At 46.4% G+C, this 22,328-nt stretch overlaps 1 protein-coding gene across 1 annotated transcript in view; it reads left to right on the top strand.

Annotated features, from left to right (window-relative positions):
• CDH13 (cadherin 13) overlaps nt 1–22,328 on the top strand; it is a 993,386-nt gene that overhangs the window by 953,249 nt on the left and 17,809 nt on the right. Inside the window, 1 exon segment of the mRNA NM_001109812.1 lies at nt 14,310–14,452. Within this exon segment, the coding sequence (NP_001103282.1) occupies nt 14,310–14,452 (143 nt within the window).

The raw sequence follows: 22,328 nt of genomic DNA on the forward strand, positions 1-22,328 counted from the left end.
CAGGAGCAAAGGCCGTAGCGTGTCAATTAATCACCCAGTAAAAATAAACTCCAAGAACCAATCTAGAGGGGTTGATTAACTTTCCCGTCCCGGTCTGCTGACATCCTGGCTCGCTCTCCCAGGAAGTGTGTTTCTTCAAGACGACCCGCCCAGGGAAACTGAGCACCTGGCCCAGACACCACCATGCCCTTGGCTTAGGTGGACAAAAGCTGAACTTGACCTTCAAGCCGTACAGCCCTGAGACCCGGGCAGAGAGGCCTCTGACCTGGATCGCATGCCACGGAGGGCCTTGTCCCGCCAAAACTCAGAAACACTAAGACTATTTCACTTTATTTTATTTTGCTTTTCAGCCTTGTACTAAAGTGTTATTAAAGTTTGGTGATAACGGACCAAATGGGAAGAATGGGCAAGTGATGGCCTCACAAGCTGGAGGCCGTGGGCTGAGAGCCCACACGTGCACACAGGGCAGGAGGGAATCGGAGCCTCTGTCCCGGAAATCGAGACAGACAGGCCGCTTTTGTTTAAAGTTGGTCAAGTCTCCCACAGTGAGAGTCCGGGGAGGCCAGGTCCCCAGATACGGTGCTCTGTCCCCTCCCTGCTTGTGTGATGGTGCTCTGCGGGGGGCCTTCATCCACTGGAAATCCTGCCTCCAATCCCCAGCCCAGGAGATGGGCTCAAAGAAAGAAGGCTGGCCCAGGGACGGTGGGGCCCCATTAGCCTCTGGGAGGGCTCGAGGGAGATCCCTGGGAAGCAGCTGCAGGGCCCTGGGTGGGCATGGGGGCTGGGCCACCGGCGAAGCTTGACTGAAACTCTTAAATAATTAGACCTATGGAATGTGGACCTTCCATATTTGCCCCCCACCCTGGTCCCTGGGAATGTCAAGGATGGGTCCATGAGCAGCCACTGAAAACTTTATCCCCATCACACAGCCTAAAGGTCACCTGATGGGATGTTAAAGTGAAAATCTCCTTTTAATAAGCCTGATACGATGGCAAAGTCTTGTCATTGGAGTAGAAACACCCAAAAACCAAAGGTGCTGTTTCAAGGGCAGAGGGAAGGCTGGTGTTGAGAATTGTGCCTTTAGTTCTCACCCTCTACAAACGTGGACATTTTCCAGGAAGAAGCAGCAGGGTCTGTAGAGCTGGTTTAGCAGGTGTTTTTTCCCTCCTGAGAAAGTTTTTTGGCATGTGCTAAGTCAAGGTCTCAGCCATCCCAGGAGGAGGCCTGTGGGCCCAGAGTAATTCCATGGGGCGCATCTCAGCTTGGGGCTCAGCACCCCCATAGTCCCGTCTCCAGACCTTTGCCCAGCTCGTGTGCTGTGAATCACGAGTCCTTCAAGAGCAGGGACCACCCACAGGCCTTATGTGAAGAAGACAGGGAGCAGAAAAGGGCCACCAACAGTGAATTGATTTAAAGTGGGGACCAAAATCCAACTCAAAACTAAAAAAAAAAAGAGTTGAGATCTTATTTTGGAAAAAATGAGTGATGAAAATAAGTTTATTTCCAAGTTTGTTTAACCCTAACCATAAACTCTGCTCAGTGTGAACACCGATGAACCAAAGACTGTTTTGCTTTTGACATAGCTTTTCCAAGAACATCCACGACAGGACACGCTCACCTTCACGCTCAACTTGCGCAGCCCACTTATGAAGAGGTGGTCCTTCCAAGCCATTCGATGGCCTCTCCTAATCCTTTGCTCCCTAAATCACTCTTTTTTGAGGCCCCTATAAACTCCCTCTCCTCTCTCTTCTTCCGTCACTGACTGGCTTCTCTCTGCTACATCCTCACTTGTGCTGGCTTCTTAGGTCCCTACACCTGTTCAGCATCACTTTGGGCCCCTCCTCCTGGAACCTGCATCTTTTGGAGATTGACACTTGTACTCTGTGCTGCATTCGTGTTGTATTTGGGTGGTTGCAGTCACTGAGAGGCTGACTCACAGAGTCTGCCGACCAGGGTTAAGCAGGTGGGATGTTAGACACAATTACAGACGTGGCCACTTCATTCGTTCATGATGTCGCCAGTGGAACACTCAGATGATGAGCAATCGTAGCAGGACCTGTTCATATCTGCATCCTCAGACCAGGAACGCAGGGAAGGCAAGATGAATCTTCATGGAATGAGCAACTGAGTGAACAAAAGGGCGAAGTTCCTCACACTGAGGAGCGTTTACATTCTACCAAGTCAGACCAAATTCCAAGTCTTCCTGTTCATTTCCGAGTGCAATTTCTAACGCTTGGAAAAAGCCACCGAAGATGGATCCACGGACACGGGAAATTTAACCCTGACCCTGACAGTGCATATCGGAGGAGCTAGGTTTGATCATTAGTAAAGAAATTAATAATGATAATGATAAGTAATAATGAAAACCGTCTTGTGGTTGCCTTTTCAAAGCAAGGGTTTAATATTTTCTCCAACACTGAAGGTGTTAACTCATCTTCTTATCCAGAGCGGACAAGCGTGTTCTGGGATCTCAGAAATCTGATAGATTCTCCAGTCTCAGGCTGTTACTGAAAAAAGCCACATTTTTAGTTACTTTATCAAGCTCCCAGTTTCCCGACATTTCTGGCGTTGTTAAATTCACGGCTTTGCACATTGAAAATCTGTTTTTCTCTATTCCTCTGTATTTCTTTGCAATCAATTTGGCCTGAGGGGCTAGGGAGAGGCCCCCTTAATGACACCTAGAATTAGTGCTCTCAGGGCTTCTCTTCCTCTTTTTAATAACTGTCGCGTGCATGCACGTTTCCAAGGCAGGGTGGGAGGCTTTGGAAGTAATCTTTGGAAATAAGTTTGCAAAATGGGGATGAGGCTCCGACTAGAAAGAGGCTGGGCACAGTCGAGTCCTGTCGCAGGCACAAAAAGGACCTATCACAGCCATTGTAAGGATGCCCGCAGTAAATTATAACAAAGGATTAATGGCCTCCAACAAGAGAGCCAGCGTGACCTTTGCTGGGAGAAGCGAGGGGCAGATGCACCTCGCCTGGAACAGGTGGCGAGAGGGTGTTTAGAGAGGATGCGTGCGATGGCTGGCAAGCAGCTGGTGCTGGGAAATGTCAGCTCCCTTCTGCCCAGCAGGGAAGGCTCCGTGCACACAGGATGCGCACAACTGAGGAAGAGGTCGGGGGTCGACAGGAAGGGGTTTTCCTGCGGGCACACCCTTGATTCGTGACAATCACGTACACGTTCAGTAGCACATTCATGGGGTTCATCTCTTTCTCGCCTACTGGTGAAAGCAGAAAGGGATGAAGAGCGAGTATTTTTTAAAGCCACTGCTTCTCAAATCTCAGTTATTATCAATACCTGCATTGCAACTGAGCAGTTTGTCCCAATGGTAAGTCTCTACGTTTGACTGAAGAGTTGTCAGTATGAGCCTTCCAACAAAAGAACAGCTTAAGCCAATAACATTTGAGAATTGCTAGGGATAAGGATATTAAATTCACACCCAGGTGCTATGTTATACTAAACATTTCTCAAATGTATATGACTTTTTTATAAATAGAAATATCATTTTAAGAAAGTGTTATATCAATTTAATAGTTTGGGGGATTTTTGTAGGAAATGTCACCATTCTGCAGATTCCAGCGCTGTGTCCCTGAGTTATCCCCCCGGAAGGAAAGCCCAGCCACGGGACACGGCCCCAGGGTTGTGGCTCTGGGTTTGATGCTTGTGGGTAGAATGGTGGATCTCAAGCTTTGGGGAACCAGAGCCACCTGGAGAACGTGGTAAAAATGAAAAGGCCCTATCATGCTCAACGAGCCTGGTATATTGGAGAACAAATGGCATGGAAAATTGCCAACCCTTGTGGGCTACTTTGAAGGCCAACAAAAAGCAGAGAGATTTGCATCAGAACCACAATTCTGTTGCTTAAAAGCTGCGTGATTTGGGAAAGCTACTAGCCCACTCTGAGCCTTTGTTTCCTCATCTACAAAACGCAGGTGATAATATCTACCCCCCAGCCTGATGTGGCAGTGACACGCAATAATGCATGTGCATCGTGTGGCGTCCTCGGTGCTCAGGGAATGTGTGCTTCCAGTTCTAGATACAACAACAGAAAGTAAATATTAAAAAACAGAAAAACTTTCCCTGCATGGGGTGTGTTATGTGAGGGAAACTGCCTTTGCCGCCCTTATCATGAGTGTAATTAAATAACCATTTGTGCAATGACTAGTTAATATCCTCTCTGCCTGCTGGAGTGGAAGTTCCAGCCAAGCAGGGAGTCCACTGCCGCCTCCCAATGCCCCAGTCCACGCCTGGCGCCCGAGACACTCAGTCAATATTTATTCAAAACGGGCAAGTGAACAGTACAGTCATGTTAAAAACATGCATGTGTGGGGCTGGCCTGGTGGTGCAGTGGTTAAGTCTGCATGTTCTGCTTCGTTGGCCCGGGGTTCACCAGTTCAGATCCTGGGTGTGGACCTACGCACTGCTTATTAAGCCATGCTGTGGCAAGCATCCCACATATAAAGTAGGGGAAGATGGGTACAGATGTTAGCTCAGAGCCAGTCTTCCTTAGCAAAAATAAAAAAAAATGAGGATTGGAAGCAGATGTTAGCTCAGGGCTAATCTTCCTCAGCAAAAAAAAAAAAAAAAAAAAAAAAGAGGAGGATTGGTGGCAGATCTTAGCTCAGGGCTAATCTTCCTCAAAAAAAAAAAACAACATATGTGTGTGCACATATACATCTATACATAGGCTAGAAGCCTCTAGACCCAGATTTTAACAGTGCTTATTTCTGGAGGTATTTGAAGGTGATTTTAATTTTCTCCTTTTTGCTTGCCTATGTTGCCTGAATTTTCTGCAGTGAACATTGGAGACCTAATCAGAGCGTCCTTAGGTAAATGTGGGAGGGTTGAAGCCAGCCCCCCTTGCCTACAGAACATGTTCCTTCATGATTTCCAGCTTCCTCGAGGTTTTTCGATATGTGGTCTCTAGAATTAAAATGGCTTTAGGAGAAAGAGAATTAGATGATTTCTAAAAATAAGTAGAATTTCTTTTGATCTACCAGTTTCCTTGTTCTGATCATGGACCATGCAGAAAAGAGCTCACACAGCAGGCTGAGACCCCAGGAAGGCCTGCTCGCCAGGTTGGCCCTGGGCCGATGTGAGGGCACTGGCATTTCTGGAAGGTTCCCCCCACCCCGATTGATAAGGATGTCTCACTGGGCCTGAAGCGTTTGTGCAAACACATATGGTTTATGCTGAACACCTGCTTTCCGTCTGGAATTTTGCTGCATGCCGGGCAGAGGGTGCCTACGAGGCCAGCCCCCAATAAAACCCTGGGCACAGAGTCCCTAAGGAGCTTCCACAGTAGACAACACTTCACACGTGTTGTCACAACTCGTTGCTGAGGGGGTTAAGCGCCTCCTGTGTGACTCCACTGGGAGAAGACTCTGGAAGCTGGCACCTGGTCTCCCCCAAACTTCACGCAGGCCCCTGTTCCCTTTGCTGGTCTTGCTCTGCATCCTCTCCCTGTAATAAATCTCAGCCACGACAAGTATGTCCTGAGTCCTGTAGGTCCTCCCAGTGAATCACTGATTCTGGGGGTGGTCTTTGGGACCCCCGACACACAGTCTGACCTGACTAAGCCCCTTATTGACAGCATGTATAAGGTCTGAGCCCCAGGAAGGGACAAGTGGAGCAGCATGTAGGTGAGAGTTTGGCTGTAACAAGAGATGGTCTAGTGGCTCTTTTCAGAGAGAGGCTGTCCCTGGGGAAGGGATGGACAGGCACCTCAGGACAAAATTCCTTTAGAATTCTGAGTCACCAGCATGAGGGTCAGTCAAAGCACATGGGGGAAGGCTTGTAGTTTCATTCATTCATTCAACAACTGAGTACCCACCCGGTGTGTGCCCAGGACTCTTCTTAGCACTAGGGGGGGGAGGGTTGAATGAGATAGATGAGGTCCCCGTCCCAAGGAGCTGACATTCTAAGTTGGGAGTCTAACCAGGTAAGGAGACAGACTTAAGACAGGGCGATCATCGGTGGTCCCTCCGGGGAACATGGGGGCCTCGGCATTTCAGCTGAGATCTGGACGATGATGAGACCCACATGTGGAAATCTAAGTGGCTCAGTCCCAGGAGGCAAATGGAAAATCTTAAGACTAGAATGAACTTGATATTTTCAAGGAACTGAAGGAAGGCCAGTGTGTCTATAGCTCAGGGAGGGTGAGGTGAGAGGCACGAACTGAGGTTAGAGAGTTCAGAAGGACCTTGGAGACATGGTCAGGAGTCTGCATTTCATTCCATGCCCAGTGGGAAGCCATTAGAGGATTCTAAGTGGGGACTCGCACAATATGATGTAAAATTGAAAACGATCAACTTTCAGTTGGCTGCTTTTTGGAGAATGGGCTGTAGCAAGTAGAATAGAAGCGAAGAGTGAGTTGTAGTGTGGTGGTCCAAGCCAAAGAGGATCCCCACTGTCTCACCTGCTGTATCCCATGACAGACCAGAGATAACGGGCTCCCACCAGACCTACCGTGGTCCACTGCAGGGGTGGAAGGTGATCTTAGATATGGCTGGGCATTGCTTGTTATCAGAGTATGGGTCAGAATGTCTGGAAGGACCCAACCCAGCCTTTGGTGCAGATGCCATCAGAAGATGGCAGCTGCCAAGAGAGTGTGATGGTCAGAATCTTAACCTGGTAGAACCTCGTGCAGGATGACCACAGGATGCCACCAGGGGCTCTGGGATGCTGAGGAGGGGGCTGTGCGGGGTAGGGTCTGGAGGTGTCAGAAGCTCCTCCCCAGTTCCCAGCTACTGTCAAGCCATGGAAGGTCATAGCCCCAAGCTCAGCTGGCAAACTCTATCCTCACCTTCCCAGCCCTAAGAGGTCCTGCCGGGGCGCTCACAGCCAGCTCTTCCTGTCCACGTCTGCTGGTTTGGCATCTCCCCATCCCTCGGAAGTCCTTCCTGTTACTGAGACCGCTTCCTTTGGTTCTGGTTCCCCGGGAAAGGAAGAGACGCTGCCCCTCGCTTTCCACAAACCCTGAACTGTGATGGGCTGTGGCTGACCAACTGAACCAGGATTCTGGAATTCACTGGCCCTTGCATCTCTTCTGTCTGTTTTGTCAGAAGATTTGAAGTACGCCCGTTTCTGTACACTCGGAGCCATAGCTACATGAGCTATTTTTAAACGGTGTATTTCCCTCAGCCGGGAATTTTACAACTTTCTAGCTCTGTTTCCAAATAAAGTGGTTGATTTGAATCACCCAAGCAGGTATTTCATCTAACACAGGGGGCCAGTTGGGCTGGAGTTAAGTGGGGAGCTGAGTATACGCCTCCTCTTTCCTTTCTTCCCTGTGGTTTTATGGGGTTGCTTGCTTCCTTCCACGGGAACATTTCTTCAGTAGGAATATAAAATTACTCTGTATTTCCCCGTTCTTAGTTTCCATTTTCCAGGCTCTCATAGTCTTTCCCATCCTTACCGACTCCTCTTTGAGAATGAGCTGCAGTTAGGCTGATGTGTGGGTCCAAAATCCACCTCTCCCTACACCACGTGACATCAGCCAGGCTATTTCTGATGCTTCCCCCCCAGAAAGGTCTTCTGGACCAGCACTTCTCTTACTGCAGCTTAGCCAAAGCTCTCGGGATCTGGGACTGGCTTCCGGAGACAAGGATCCCAACCCAAATCCTCTCTCTGAGGTAGCCCACGCTACCGGTTTGGGAATAGACGCCCAGACCTCTCTTTACTCAGTTACTTACATCCTAACATGCCCAACTGTCAAAAGGCGTCAGAAAGATACCCAACTTACTTTTTTCCTAAATGGATAATGAGCCAACACGATTTACTGAATGGTCTAGCTTTTCCAAACAATGCAACGTGCCATCTGTATCAAATAGTAAATTTCCAAGCACATATATCGATACACATATATATAATATATGCAAAATATCTATCTAGCTAGTTAGAGAACTAGATTGGTAGATCTGTTTAGCTAACATATATTAGATATTTGTTGTATTAGACATCTCTATCTCTATCTGACCATAAACTTGCCCATTTCTAGGGCTCTATTCCATGGCATTGACCCATTTGGCCACTCCCGCACTAATAGCACTGTATTACTTTGTAATTTTGTTTTTTCCTTAAACATTTGCACCTGGGCTAACAACTGTTGCCAATCTTTTTTATTTTTTTTCTGCTTTATTTCCCCAAACCCCCCCGTACACAGTTGTATATCTTAGTTGCAGGTCCTTCTAGTTGTGGGATATGGGATGCCACCTCAACATGGCCTGATGAGCGCTGCCATGTCCGCGTCCAGGATCCGAATCCTGGGCCGCCGCGGCGGAGCATGCAGACCCAACCACTCGGCCACGGAGCTGGCCCCTGTAATGTTTTTGAGTCTAGAATGGAAGGCAGGCTATGCTAACCCGTGTGGTTTGGGTATCTGTGCTGAACAAACGTGGCTCCCCTACGTGGCAGAAAGAACGTGAACCCAAGAAGCCTACCAAAGGGACTTGCCAAACTTTGGGTCTCTTCCTCCTTCCCACGACTACCAGGGCCCCGTGACGGCCGACCCAGCATCCCTGGCGCTGGAAGTGCTTCCCAGTCAACACCTCTGCTGGCAGCTTCCTTCCCGCCTCAGCTGGGCCCCACCCACAGGGAGCCTGCTCCCCAGGAGGGCGCATAGCCCAATCCCCACTTCCCTCCCCTGTGGTCCTGCTCAGCCTGCCCTGTATCACCCAGCCCAACACGGGGGAAGAGGCGGACACTGGCAACCGCTCAAGCAGCTCCTGGGAAGCCACATTACAGACTGCAATGAGTCCTGTTTGTAATTTGATTTTTCTTCCCCTGTAACAAGCAAAGTTCACATTACAGATAAATTACCCGGAAATTCCTATTTAATAAGGCATATGCCTCCTTGAGGCCTAGAAGCACAGAAAACATCTTGCACGCTGGTATTTTCACACCGAAAGGCTTATTGAGAAGACAGCTTTGAAAATGTCAGAAATTTACATAGAATGCCTGGCCCGTCAGTCCAAAGGGCTGATTTGACAAAAGGACCCATCAGCCAGGGAGTGGACGAGCAGGCTGCTTGGTGGTCTTGACCTGTTTTCCTGTCCGGGGTAGGCAGCTCTGGGATTGAGGGGAATCACACCTCCACGGGGGTCTTTCCCACCCCTGGCTCTCAGCCAGCCCTTAGCCTGCGGGGCATGGGCACCGCGCTGGGATTTGCGTGTGCTCAGTAAACACAGTGTCCCTGTCCTTCTCTCTCCAGGCCTGTGATTCTGAATAGAAGCAGCAAGCCGGGCATCCGAGAGATCTGGGACTCAGGCGTACGTCCCAAAGGCCTCCGATGGGAAGAGGCACCAAATGAAATACTCAAATGAATAGAGCAAAACAAAGGGCCCTGTGGAAACACAGTTAAATGGCACAGCTATAGATAGCTGATTGTTTTTTAAGGAAAAACAACAGTGGAACGTTCTCCTGTAAATCCCTCAAGCTCTTGCTCTCGCTGGGAATACGATACACACGGGCCTAACCACACAGGGCATTGCTTTTAGGGCACAGCGTCCAAGTTAACGTCCGTAAGCTTTTTACAGAATGTCGCTACTCCTTCCACCAGAGGAGAAGCAAACACGTGCATTGCATTACAAAACTGTGGCATGGTAAGACCAAAGAAACGACAGAGCATTCTCTGCCAACCTGAAAAGCCAGGTTATTTCATTCCACCTTTATTTATATTCTAAACTCTGAGTCAAGTAATCAGGGACTAAAATACGGTCCATTTAAATTTTTCATTATTTCCAGTATGTTGAACCACCACAAATCACTCCTGGATCAAGCGCGAACGTGTTACCTGATAAGATGGGAAACAAATGTTACCTTTCTTTGCATTTTGCATTTTCTATTTCGGTGATTGTTGCAACTGAAACAGGAAAGAGGCAATAACATTCACTGGGCAGCCACCATGTGCCAGGCACGCTACCCGCCCCTGGGGATACAGAATGGCCAACACCTGGTCCCAGGAGTGAGCACCAGACTGCATCCTGGTTAAGGCCCACCTGTGTTGAATCCCCGATCTGCCACTTCTTAGCTGTGCTGCTTTTGGCAAGTTGCTAAGCCTCTCTGAATCTTGGTTACCTCATGTTTCAAACAGAGATGATACCGACTTCATCAGGTTGTTGAGAACCACAAAAATAACGTAGTGCTGACTGTGAAGTGTTTAGCACGGAGCAAGGCACAGTAGGCATGCAGTAGGATAGCCAACTTTAACTTCATCCCGACGTCAAGAAGCTCCACATCCGGTGAAGGCAGCAGATCTATAAGGGCCCATATTACACTCTGAAGGCGTTTAATCTATGCCTGTGCCCAGCAAGGACCTAGAGGCGGGAGCAGCTAATTCCAACTGGGGACTCATCCGGGGTGACAGAGAGGAGACATTGCAGCTGCGTCTTAGATGTAAGTGGGAGCTTGCCAGGTGGAAGCATAAATTACTATCGAAGTGAAAGTCTGGTGTTTTTACAGCAGTTCATTCTCATGAGTAACACACGTCTTCTGTTTTTAAGAAATATGGAAACGATAATTGAGGCGGCTAGGGAGTGTGGGGAGACCCGCGTTAGCCTCATTCATCCTCCCCATCTGCCTCCGTCACTGTCGCGGCTTCAGAATGTTGCTTCCCCGGGGCTCCGCGGAGTCGGATGTTTCCAAAACATTCTGGGGGACGTGCAGATCGTGTGAAAAAGAGGGCACAGTGGACTTGACCCCCGTGGACCACTGACAAGCACGTCGGCAGTCTGACTCGGATAACAGCGGCCACTGGCAGTGCTCTGCACGGAGCCACGTGCTAGGTGTCGGGCCTCATTTCACCCTCACAGACACCCATGCGGTCACTAGGATTCTCCCCACCGCACAGAGGAGGAAACGGAGACACAGAAGTAGCTCGCCCAAGGTCACATGGTTAGAATCCAGAGTCTCCCTCAGTAGCATCCGTGCTTTTCACTCCCGTGTGAGGCTGACAAGGTGGACGGTTGGGCAGAGCCAGCCGAGAGGGTTCGGGTCAGGGCTCTTGCACCAGCCGGCCAGGTTCAAATCCCACCACGTACCACGTACTAGCCGCTGACCTTGGCGATCTCAGAGTTGTTTTGTTTTGTTTTGTTCTTGCATTGGAATAATAATTTTTTCTTGGCGAAAAGTCAAGTGCTACAATTTTAAAAACACAACATCCTACTTAAGATTTTTTTTAATATAGAAGTCAGTTTAAAATGATAGAAGTTCTGTGAGATCTAAGAAATCTACAGCCTGTAGTTTAATAATGGAAAAAAATTAAGACAATTAAAAGACCTGTAGCCTCCCACATCCTCTCAGCCTCCTCCTCTGTGGAATGGGGATAGTGATATTATGGATCTCGCACAGTCGATGTGAGGTCTGAAACAGTCAATACAGGAAACTTGAGAACAGTGTCTGGCCCGCAGTAAATGCCCGGTTTCATGTGGACGCTGCTGCCGTTGACGCTGTCATTATTAAATGCGGGCTGCGCCCCGGAGGCCGTTATAGGATAGACCAGACCGGTGCCTTCTAGGAAACATCCACAGGGCCTCTCCCTGGTGGCCTTCTGAAGTCTGGGGTCTGGCTCATCTGTTTGCAGGATAATAACTTAATTTGATTGATGCACACAGAGGTGCCTGGGTCTGTTCTCATGACCCAAATTGACGAAGGACCCATTTAACCAGAGTGCTTATCTATGGATTAAAATGAGAACTCCACGTCCGAGGATCTGTCAGGCCTATCGGAAGCCCAGACACGCCCAGGGGTTGGTGCTGAGGCTTCAGCAGAGCCCGGGAGCACGCGGACGGTCTCCCTAGCTGATGGCCAAGTTGGGACCAGAGGTGCAGAGCTGCCTGTCATGGGGCAGCTCGGATGCCACCTGAAGGCTCCTGGCAGCTTCTCAGATGCTCATTCTCTTTGAGAGCCAGCGGTTTCTTATTCTCCAGGTCCCCTTCTCAAGGACCCAGGCTGACAATCCCTCCTTTCAGTGACCACAGCCTCCTTCAGATGACAATCATGTTGCAACCCCCCCAAGATTACCACCAAGTCAGGGACAACGAAACTGGGGAGCTCCCTTCTCCTTGCCACACGTTTGTGGACAGCCCCCTGGGTTCCACCTACTTGTGAATAATCCAACCAGTTACACTTCCACCCATCCAAATTCTATTCTCGGAGGTAACTTTGTCTCAAAATTCGGGAAGTATCTTCTGATCACCCGCCAATCAGTTAGCTGGGAAGCGGCTTAGTGTGGGGGTTCAGAACCGGGGCCCTGGGGTCAGACCACCTGGGTCCACGTCCTGACTCTGTGATCTTAGTGTGGTTTGTGATCTTAGTAGCTGTGTGGTTTGTGCCTCAGTCTTCTCATCTGTCAGTGGGGATATTAATTTCTTATTGCCACTGTAACAAATAACTACAAAGCTGGTGGCTAGAAATTTATTCTTCCCCAGTTCTAGAAGCCAGAAGTTCACAATCAGGCTCGCTAGGCCAAAATCAAGGTGTCAGCAGGGCCACCCTCCCTCTGGAGGCTCCAGGGGAGAATGCTTCCTGCTCTCTCGCAGCTCCTGGTGGCTGCAGGATCCCTAGGCTTGTGGCCACGCCCCTCCAATCTCAGCCTCCAGGATCACAGTGCCTCCTCCTTTTCTGTGTGACTCAAATCTCTTCCCTCTTTTAAGGACACTTGGGATTGTGTTTATGCCCCTCCCCTCCCAATAATCTAAAATAATCTCCCCATCTCAAAATGCCTAACTTAATCAGATCTGCAAAGCCCCTTCTGCCCTCTAAGGCACCATTCACAGCTTCCCAGATTAGGATGTGGACATCTTTTCCGCTGTGAAGGCTAGGATGCTAATTTGCCCCAAGCTCTTCATTTGGAGATTTGCAATCTTGTTGGTTAAACCAGGTTTTAAACATTCTTAGAACCGAAGCTGGCAGTATGAGGTAGAGACCATCTACTTCAGACGTCTTCACCAGTCTGATGAGCTATCAGTTCTCATGTCTCTTCAGGAGCATTTATTTTAAAGATTGGTGGAGAATGACAGAGAAACACCAACAAGCATCTTTCTGGCTTAAGTACAAAGGAGGCTGGAGCACCTGGGATGGGACCCTGGGACGGTCCCACATTACCTAACCCACGAAGTTCAAAGAAATCTGAGAAATGAGTCTGCCTGATAGAGAAGATTTTCATTTCTTACTTTGTGCATCTTAATATTGTTTTAACTTCCTACGATGAACAGATATTGTTTTTATAATAACCTCAAAACATCCATTTTAGAAATCTTTGATGATTTCCCGTTATCCAGAGTCCAAACCCCTTACAACAGTGGTTCAGGTCTTTGCAACCTCACCCAGTCTCTCTCTCCAAACTCATTTACTTTCGGTTTCCCCTGGAGAAGCTGTGTTCCGACCACAACCATCCGCCTTCTGGTCCCTGATTCTTCACTCATTCAGCAACTATCTAGTGAGCATCCTATACATGCTAAGCAATGTTCCAGGAGCTGGGTCGTGACAGTGAGCCAACAGATATCCTTGCTGTCGTGGAACTTACAATCTAGTGAACATCTCTGCTCCGTGTGTTAATTCATATTGTTCTATCTTCCTGTCTTCTCCGCCCTCTCATTCCCTGACAGCATCCCACCCATTCTTCCTGTCTTCGTTCAGTTGCTGCATCCTCCGTGAGGTCCCCAGGGTTACTATCCATCAGAGGTAATGACTTCTTCCTCCAAGGGTCCACGTGCCCTACCTGTACCTTCATCACAGTGCCTCTCCCACCTGCTCTGCATACAAGATACATCCCAGGTGTAAAAGAAGCAAAACTCGACCTGAACTCAGGAGATGGGCCGTGAACTCTGCCTCTATGAGAATGGGGCAGATAAGAGCTCCCTCCTCACAGGCTTGTCATGAGGAATTAAGGAGGCACCTGTGCAAAGTTTAGCACAGAGCAGGCCCAGGTGGTCAGCCACTAGTTCCTGAATGAACAACTGTAACTGCATTGATGTGTTTTTTGTTTGTTTGTTTGTTTTGCCGAGGAAGATTTGCCCTGAGCTAACATCTGTGCCAATCTTCCTCCACCTTATATGTGGGTCACCAGCACAGCATGGCTGACAAGCAATGTGGGTCCACACCTGGGATCTCAACCCTCAAACCCAGGCCACTGAAGCAGAGTGTGAAAACTTAACAACTACGCCAGGCCGGCCCCTGTGATAAGGTTTTTGAATTTGTGTTAAGAAGTATCTGGCACCTAGCATGGGAACTTGTGCCCCACACTCAGTGAACATTTCTTGAATCTATTTTGAATGTCATCTGATGTTGTTTGGGGATTTTTTTTTCAGGTATTCTGTTTACAAAGACCCAGCAGGCTGGCTGAATATTAACCCCATCAATGGGACTGTTGACACCAGAGCTGTGCTAGATCGCGAGTCCCCATTTGTCCACAACAGTGTGTACACTGCCCTCTTCCTGGCGATCGACAGTGGTGAGTAATTTTTTAAATGCCATCCAGTGTATACTTTTCGGTTATAAATATATTTTTACGTTTCTTCTGGTACCCCTAGAGATGTTCTTTGGAAGAATATAAATGTGTGGGGGCAGGAAAAGCAGATGTTTAAACACCCAGGGAGTCATTAATATCCCCAAGTCCTGGTGTCTTGGGTCTTTGTCCAGTTAGAGGTCAGAGCAGGGAGCTCACCGTGCTCCATCTCAAGCAGGCGCCGAGGTTAGGAAGCCATGCTGGTGTCCTTCATCTTGATGTCATGCTCTCGTCTGCCTGGAGGGTTCTTTTACTCAATGCAAGTTCAAAGATAGTCCCAGAGGACATCACCAGCCCTGACGATTGAACTGTTCCCACAGCCTTTGTCCTGTTATGATTCTGTACCATTAGAAACACATCAGGTGCTCTCAGACAGAAGCTTCATAATCACATAACAATTGCTGTTCATTCAAAAGCTGATAACGCAACATCCACGTGCCAGGCTCTGCTCTAGAAGCTGGGGAGACAGCAGTGAACAAACAAAAATGACTGTCCTCGTGCAGGTGACACACTCGTGGAGAAAGGAAGAAAACTGAGTAAAGTACATAATACACTTTTTGGAAAAAGGAAAACATACTATTTATGTATGAAACAGGAAAACAGGAAAAAGAGAGAGCAAATGAAAAGGTGCTGTGATTTTCACAAGGTGGCCCTGGGGAGCCTCACTGAGCGGTGACAGTTGAGTAAAAACATGAAGGAAGTGGGGACAGGAGCCTGAAGTTATCAAAGGGAAGAGCAAGGAGCCCGGGAGCTGGGTGGTACGTGAAGGGCGTGGGGATGCAGATCATGGAGGGCAGTGTGGCCCCCACACCACCACCCTTGGCTTTTACTTTGTGTGAAACAGCATGCCATCGCCGAGTTCTGTGTCGAGCTCACTGTGCCAGGATCATTCTGCTGCCCTGTTGGGATCAGACACAGGGGACAAGGACAGAAGTAGGGAGACCTCTTAGGAGACTGATGACAGTTTAGGAGGATGGTGGCTTGGACCGATAGTAGGGGAGGGGCTGGGAAAGGATCAGATTCTGGAGAGACTTTGTACATTTCAGACACAAAGCCGACAGGATTTGCCATTGGCTGAGATAAGGGGACCCGAGTTGCTAAGCTGAGATGTCTACGTGTCAATCACACAGGAAGGTTTGCTCTCCCTGTTATTCCTAAAAGCCAGCTGTTCATGGCCAAAGGGTCAGTTTTGAGTCCTATACATCAAACTGGTTGTTTATAGCACTCTTTGTGTGTGCCTTCATTACGCTCAGTGACAGGTGAACTGAGAATTCCAAGACCCCATCGGTGTATGCTGGGCTGGGTACTCACACCCAAACCACGTCAGACAGCATGTGTCTAAAAAGAGCACGGTCACCATGGCATATGACAGGCAGAGAGGGCTTCACAACCAACTCAGCCTTTAAGTCGGGCCTGACAGGCAGGATTTGGAGAAGTGATGTGGTCAGGAGGTGGAGCTGCCTGAGAGCACAGAGCAGAGGAATCAAAACGAGAAGGGAGTGTGGCACAGGTAAGAAAAGGAAAGATAAGAGTGTGTCCCCTGTGAGTCAATGTGTAGAAATTTGTTTGGACGTATATGGAAAAGTCATCTCTTCAAAGCATCTCAAAATCCAGGTGAGTCATTTGATGCAGTAGGTAGCCAGAAGGTCCCCTAAGTTCTTGAGGAAGAAACTGACGTGATGAAATAGCACAGAGACATTCATCAGCTGAGCGCTAGACCAGACACTGTGCTCGGTCCTGGAGACTCAAAGGTGAATAATACATAGTCCTTGTGCTCAGTGAGCTAATGCGTGATTTGGGAAGTTAGGCAAGTAAACAGAAGATCGTAATAGAGCATCGTAACTTTGATGGAACTAAGCACAGAGGAGCCCCTTGTCCAGACCCGGGGGTGGTCACAGAGAGCTTCTTGATGGAGGGGACCTCTAAACCAAGTGATGAAGGATAATTTGAGAAAAGGTAGAGCATTCTAATAGAAGCCTGAAAGAATATACATATGAGGGATGCTGAAAAGCTGGCAGCGTTACTGCCGGCTATGCGATAGGCTCCATATGTGCAAAGACAAGAGCAGAGAAGTGGGCAGGCAGCCGACTGTGCTAAGGTTGGAACTAGGTCTTGTGCTGAAGGCCCAGCTGCTGTCACAGTGCCTGACTTAGAGCAGGTGCTCACCTATCTGTGGAATTAATCGTGAAATGCTCTGTATGCTGTGCCAAGGAGTTTGACTTGATCGTGTTGCTTCCTTGCCTCCAGAATAAACTTTGTGCTTTAGAAAGATAACGCCTTTGGCAGTGTAGAAAATGGATCCGAGGATGAGGAGATGTGAGGCAGGGAGGCATTAGAAAGCTGCAGCAGAAATTGGGGTCAGAGAAGCAAGACGCGTGGACCTAAACCCAAGCAGTGAAGTTCGTTTTGGTGGAGTGGGCCTAGATTTGGGAAATACGTTGAAAGTCTTAGCAGGTATCTTAGCTAAAGGGGTCAGGGTAGGCCTGGTGGCAATAGAAATGGACCAGAAAGGATGAAACTAGAAAATATCTGGAAGAAAGAAGCAAAGCTTAAAAAAAAAAAGCCCACAAACTGAACATAAAGTAGAGAAAGGTGATATTAAGGTTTCTAGTCCAGAAACCAGCAATGATTGTTCCATTAACAAAAAGGGAACTGGTTTCAAAGGATCGTTCCCATGTTGTCTTTACGGGATGGATGTTGAGATGAGGTCCCGTGAGAGAATGACAACGTGAGACTGGAAGGGAGGTAAGGAGATTTTTGGGGAGTCACCCATTCAAAAGAGATGGGCCATCAAATAGGTAAGTTGTGTGGCAGGCATAGGTCTAGACAGGAGTGTGAAGCGCATAAGCAGGGGATGACGATAAGCCGAGAGTGTGTAAGATGCTGTTCAAATGAAAAGTGTCACTTATGGATCAGCTAAACTAAAGATTTCAGAGTTCTGTACGACATAGTATTGTCTGTACTCGTAGAGAAAATTCTCGGCTAAGAACACCACGAAGGAAGGTTGAAATGCAGAAATAGTATAGTCGTCATTGCTTTATGAAATATTTTATGCAATTATTAATCGAAAAGAAACTAGAAATGAAGTTCACTCTAGTTTTTGCCAGAAATGGGGGTCAGGTGTAACTGGGCAAGCTGCTTACAGACTGGGGGGCTCAGTTTTTACTTCTGTAAAATGAGGAAGAGAATTCTTACTTATAAGATTGTCATGAGAAATGAAAAAGTGAAGTGCTCTGCCCTCTACACTCCCCACCAAAAACCATGGTAAATGTTCAATAAATGTTAATCGCACCCCAATGGGGGCTACAGAAAGGAAAAAATGGAGCCAAGAGTGGTCCTCAAGAAAAACACAGCTTGAAATATATTTCTTGTCTAACTCTGTTAATACTAATATCAGACAAAGAAATTCAAAATCTGGTGTCACAGATGTTTTTAAAAGGACAGAAATGTCCCTGAAGATGTAATGGTAAATAGAAAACAGGTTGGCATTAATATACAGAACCATCATTAGAGACGATAATCTTGAACAAGGCCCAGAAGGCTTAGAGCAAAAAGAGCATAAATTTTAAAAGACCTCATAAATCAGAGCAACTTTAGTTTAAAGCCTCCTTTTTGTCGTTCATTGAAAACTTATCTCTAGGTATTATGTTTAACCAGGAAAAACCAACACTTACTTATAAGATCAGTTATCACACTGATGTCTCAGTTTTATACAAAGTAAGCAATTGATTTTATTAATTTTATAGAAATTCAATGTATATGATGGAATGAAAGAATAAGGATTTTTTTTTGTGGTATAATACTAGGAAAGCTAAAGCAAAATAAATTTATTTTCTCCAAACAAGGAGTTGCTCAGGAATTTATGCCAAAACAAATCAATAGAATGCATGGCTATAGGAACTTCCAGGTAGGATGAAGTGGATCAATGTCCCACTGCGAAATTTGGATGGATAACAAAAATCTTTGTTGTAAATGTATCAGAGAGCCTTTAGATCAATTAAGTTAGATCAATTTAATGAGATCAATTAAAATACCAAAGAGGGAAGAATCATTCTAAAAAGAGTGTAAGACAGCCAGCCATTTTTTTCTCTCTGGGGACATTTTCTGATTCTGGGTGAGGGTCAGGCTTGTCCCAGGCAGAGGGTCCAAGATGAAGGGAAATAAATCAGAAACACTTGTGATAGTCATGTGGCGCTGGTACCACAAAGTGAAAACTGACCCTTAAGCATATGGTTGCATTTTCTCCAGGGACAAATGTCTTTTAAAGGACAAAGTGAAATCTCCTGGAGTCTCGTGGGAAGCAAAAAACTAATGAAGGAGGAAATTCAGCTTAAACACACAACCATTCTCTCTTTAAGACATTTGTCAGATTTTGAGGGTAGAAGGGGTTGGAGGATGGAATGGCTAGTGGTACAGACTGAGTGTTTGTGTCCTCCCTAAAATTCACATGTTGAAACCTAACCCCCAATGTGATGGTATTTGGAGGGAGGACATTTGGGGGGTGCTTAGGTCACGAGAGTGGAAGCCTTTGTGAATGGGATAAATCTCTTTTAAAAGAGACCCCAGAGAGCTCCTTTGCCCCTCCTGCTGCGTGAGGACACAGTGAAAAGACTCTATACTGAAAACTACAAATCATTGCTAAGAGAATTTGCTTTAAAAAATCCTGTGTTATAGGGAGATGTACCACGTTCATGGATTGGAAGACACAATGCTATTGAAATGTCAGTTCTCTCCAAATTGACCTAAAAGATTCAATGCAATTCTACGCAAAATCCCAGGTTTTTGTTTTGAGGAGAAGGGAAGAAACTGATTATAAAATTCATATGGAAATACAGGGGCTAAAAATAGCCAAGGCAATCTTGAAGAATAAGTTGAAGGACTTACACTACCATATACCCAGACCTATTAGAAAACTATAGCATTTAAAACTGGGTGATATTTGCACAAACATTAAAAAAAAAACTGACCAATGAAGTAGAATAGAGAGTTCAGAAACAGATCCACGCACACAGTCCCTGATTATGACAAGGACAATATGGTAGAGCAAATGGGAAAGCACAGTCTTTTCAATAAATAGTGCCAGGTTAATTGGATACAAATATGAAAAAAATGTGTCCTGATCTCTCCCTTATGCCATATACAATAATCATTTCTAAATATATTACAGATAAAATATGGAAGGTAAAATAATACACCTTTTAGAGAAAAACATCTAAGAACATATTGATGTCCCGGCATAGGCGAAGATTTTTTAAACAAGACACAAAGGGACTAACCACAAAAGGAAAAGAAAAATGATAGATTATATTAAAATTAGGAACTTCGATTCATCAAATGATACCATTAAGAAAGTAAGAAGGTAACCCACAGAGTAGAAAATATTTACAATACAAAGAAATTCTACAGTCCATAAGCAAAAAACACGATTCAAAGAATGGTTAAGAGACTTGAACAGAAACCTCCCCACAGAGGAAATGCAACTGTCAATAAACATGAAGAGATGCTCAGCTTCATTAATCAAGGAAATAAAAATTAAATTATACAAATTTAAATTAAAACACAAATTAATCAAAGAAAGACAATGAAATGCAATACTACAACACACCTACAAAATGGCTGAACTGAAAAGATGGAAAATACCAACTGATGGCAAAAATGTGCAATTACTGGAATTCTCATATCCATCTGGTAGCAGTGTAAATTGGTACAACCACTTTGGAAACTGAAAGTATCCACTAAGTCTGGACATATGTATACCCCATGATCCAGGAATTATGCACCCAGCTATATATCCCCCAGAAATGTGTATGTGTGTTCACCAAAACACACGAGCCAGAATGTTAATAATAGCACTATTCATAATAGCCCAAAACTGGAAACTATCCAAATGCCCAATAAAAGTAGAATAAGTAAATTGTGGTGCATTCACACAATAGGGTCTACACAGCATGGAGAATGAGTGATCTGCAACTCTTCACAACAACGTGGATGAATCTCACAAACATAATATCAGGGAGAAGAGGACTGACCCCAAAGAGCACATTCCAAATGACTGCATTTATGTAAAGCTCAAACACAGGCGGAGCTAGTCATCCTACAGGATTGCCCGGTGGATGAGTTTCTTGATCTTGGAATGTTGGATACATGAGCGTGTTCAGATTGTGAAAATTCTTCAATCCATGTATTTATAAAACAGGAATGTTTCTGTGTTTCAATAAAAATTTAACCAATACCTGGCTACAAGGAGGGCATGTACCTGGCCCACTGTGCCTTTCCGGGGAGGGCTGTCCTGTTCACGTATTCTCTCAGTACCTGTTTACCCCGGAGATAGACTCTCCCCATCTTATTATTCTAAGGAAGGACAACCCTCGGCTGCTGATGGGCCAACGCTGCCGGGAAAGGCGAGTGATAGGACGTCTGCAGAGGGACAAAGCGCAGCATTCACCCTGCAGCCCCTTTGCAAGCGGCAGAAGTGACAGCATCATAACTTGCTACACGCAGCTCTACTTATGCAGTTCAGAACAGTGATAAGGCAGCAGCAAAAGAGAATCTTCTTTTAAGCACCTCTTAGAGACTAGAAACTGCGAGATCAGAATGGAGGAATGTAAAAAGACTGTCAGAAGCAGGGCTGGAAACCTGTTCTGAGGCGAACAGAGTAAAAGTCTCTTTGGACCTATTTGCTTGGGGCCCCAGAGCTAGTCTAGATAGATTCCAGAATCACGCTTCATAGTAATATTGATAATGTCCAGGTTATAGATGATTTTGGGGGAAAAGACACTTTGTCCCCTCCCTGTGGCTAGAGGCTAAGTTGTAACCTATATGCACAGAAGTACAAGGCACTTTTCTTAAACTGTTATCAATTTTAATGAGCTACAAATTGCCTAGCAACATTGTTTCATTGTAACTGTAAGGCATTTGTTTTGCTAAAACAGGACTGGCTGTATTTCGTCAAATGATTGGAAGAGTAAAGCCTTTAATCCTATAGATTAATAAGATATGACCTTTCATGTTGGCAAGCATTTTATCTTTAGAGATGAATATCATCATTTACCTTATGTGGTCCAGATTTTCTGAAAAGGTTAAGATAGTGCCTTCAAAGTACAGGAACTCTTTTGTTAAAGACTTCAACGAACACAGAATTACTGGCCTGTCTTAAGAAAGGGAAAAAATAACAAGGAAAATACCAAGATGGAGTGGGGACATTCGGGAATGCAGTTAAGATGGAATCTCTGGGGATGTGCAGAGGATGGGGCAAAGTCACGGCAATTAGCATGGGCAAATCCAGGTGTGATTATTGCTTCTGCTCGGATAATCACCAGAGGGGTCAAATGTCAGTCTCACTGTCTTATGTGGGCTAAAAGCTGTCACAAGCGATTTCTCCTAAGAGTTCTGGAATCCCACAGGGGATGGTGGTGGGCAGGAAAGGTGTAGCTGGCTGCTGCTTCCTGACTTACTGCCTTTGCTCAAGAGTCTGCTAGGCTGGTCTTCCTGCCTGCTTCTCACCTCTAACCTCGTCTTGCGCTCACCCTTCTGTTCTGAAATTGCATAGGGGTCAGAGTTCCACGATTGTTGCTGAATGGCTCTTATGCCCTCAGAGAAAGTCTAAATTGTGAGTTCAAACACCAAAAACAGATATTTCACCTCAGGAAGTCCAGATGCCCTTGCTCCCAGCACCTACACTATGCAGAGAGTTTAAAGAAAAGCGAAATTATCCCTTTTAGTTTTTCCTAAGGCTCAGCGCGTATGAAATAGTTTGAACCCAGAAGCCCATACTACCACTAGTATCCACATTAAACCTTTATATGATTATCAAAAGTGTCAC

The sequence above is a fragment of the Equus caballus genome, chromosome 3 (genome assembly GCF_041296265.1).
Source record: "Equus caballus isolate H_3958 breed thoroughbred chromosome 3, TB-T2T, whole genome shotgun sequence".
Classification (NCBI taxonomy): domain Eukaryota; kingdom Metazoa; phylum Chordata; class Mammalia; order Perissodactyla; family Equidae; genus Equus; species Equus caballus.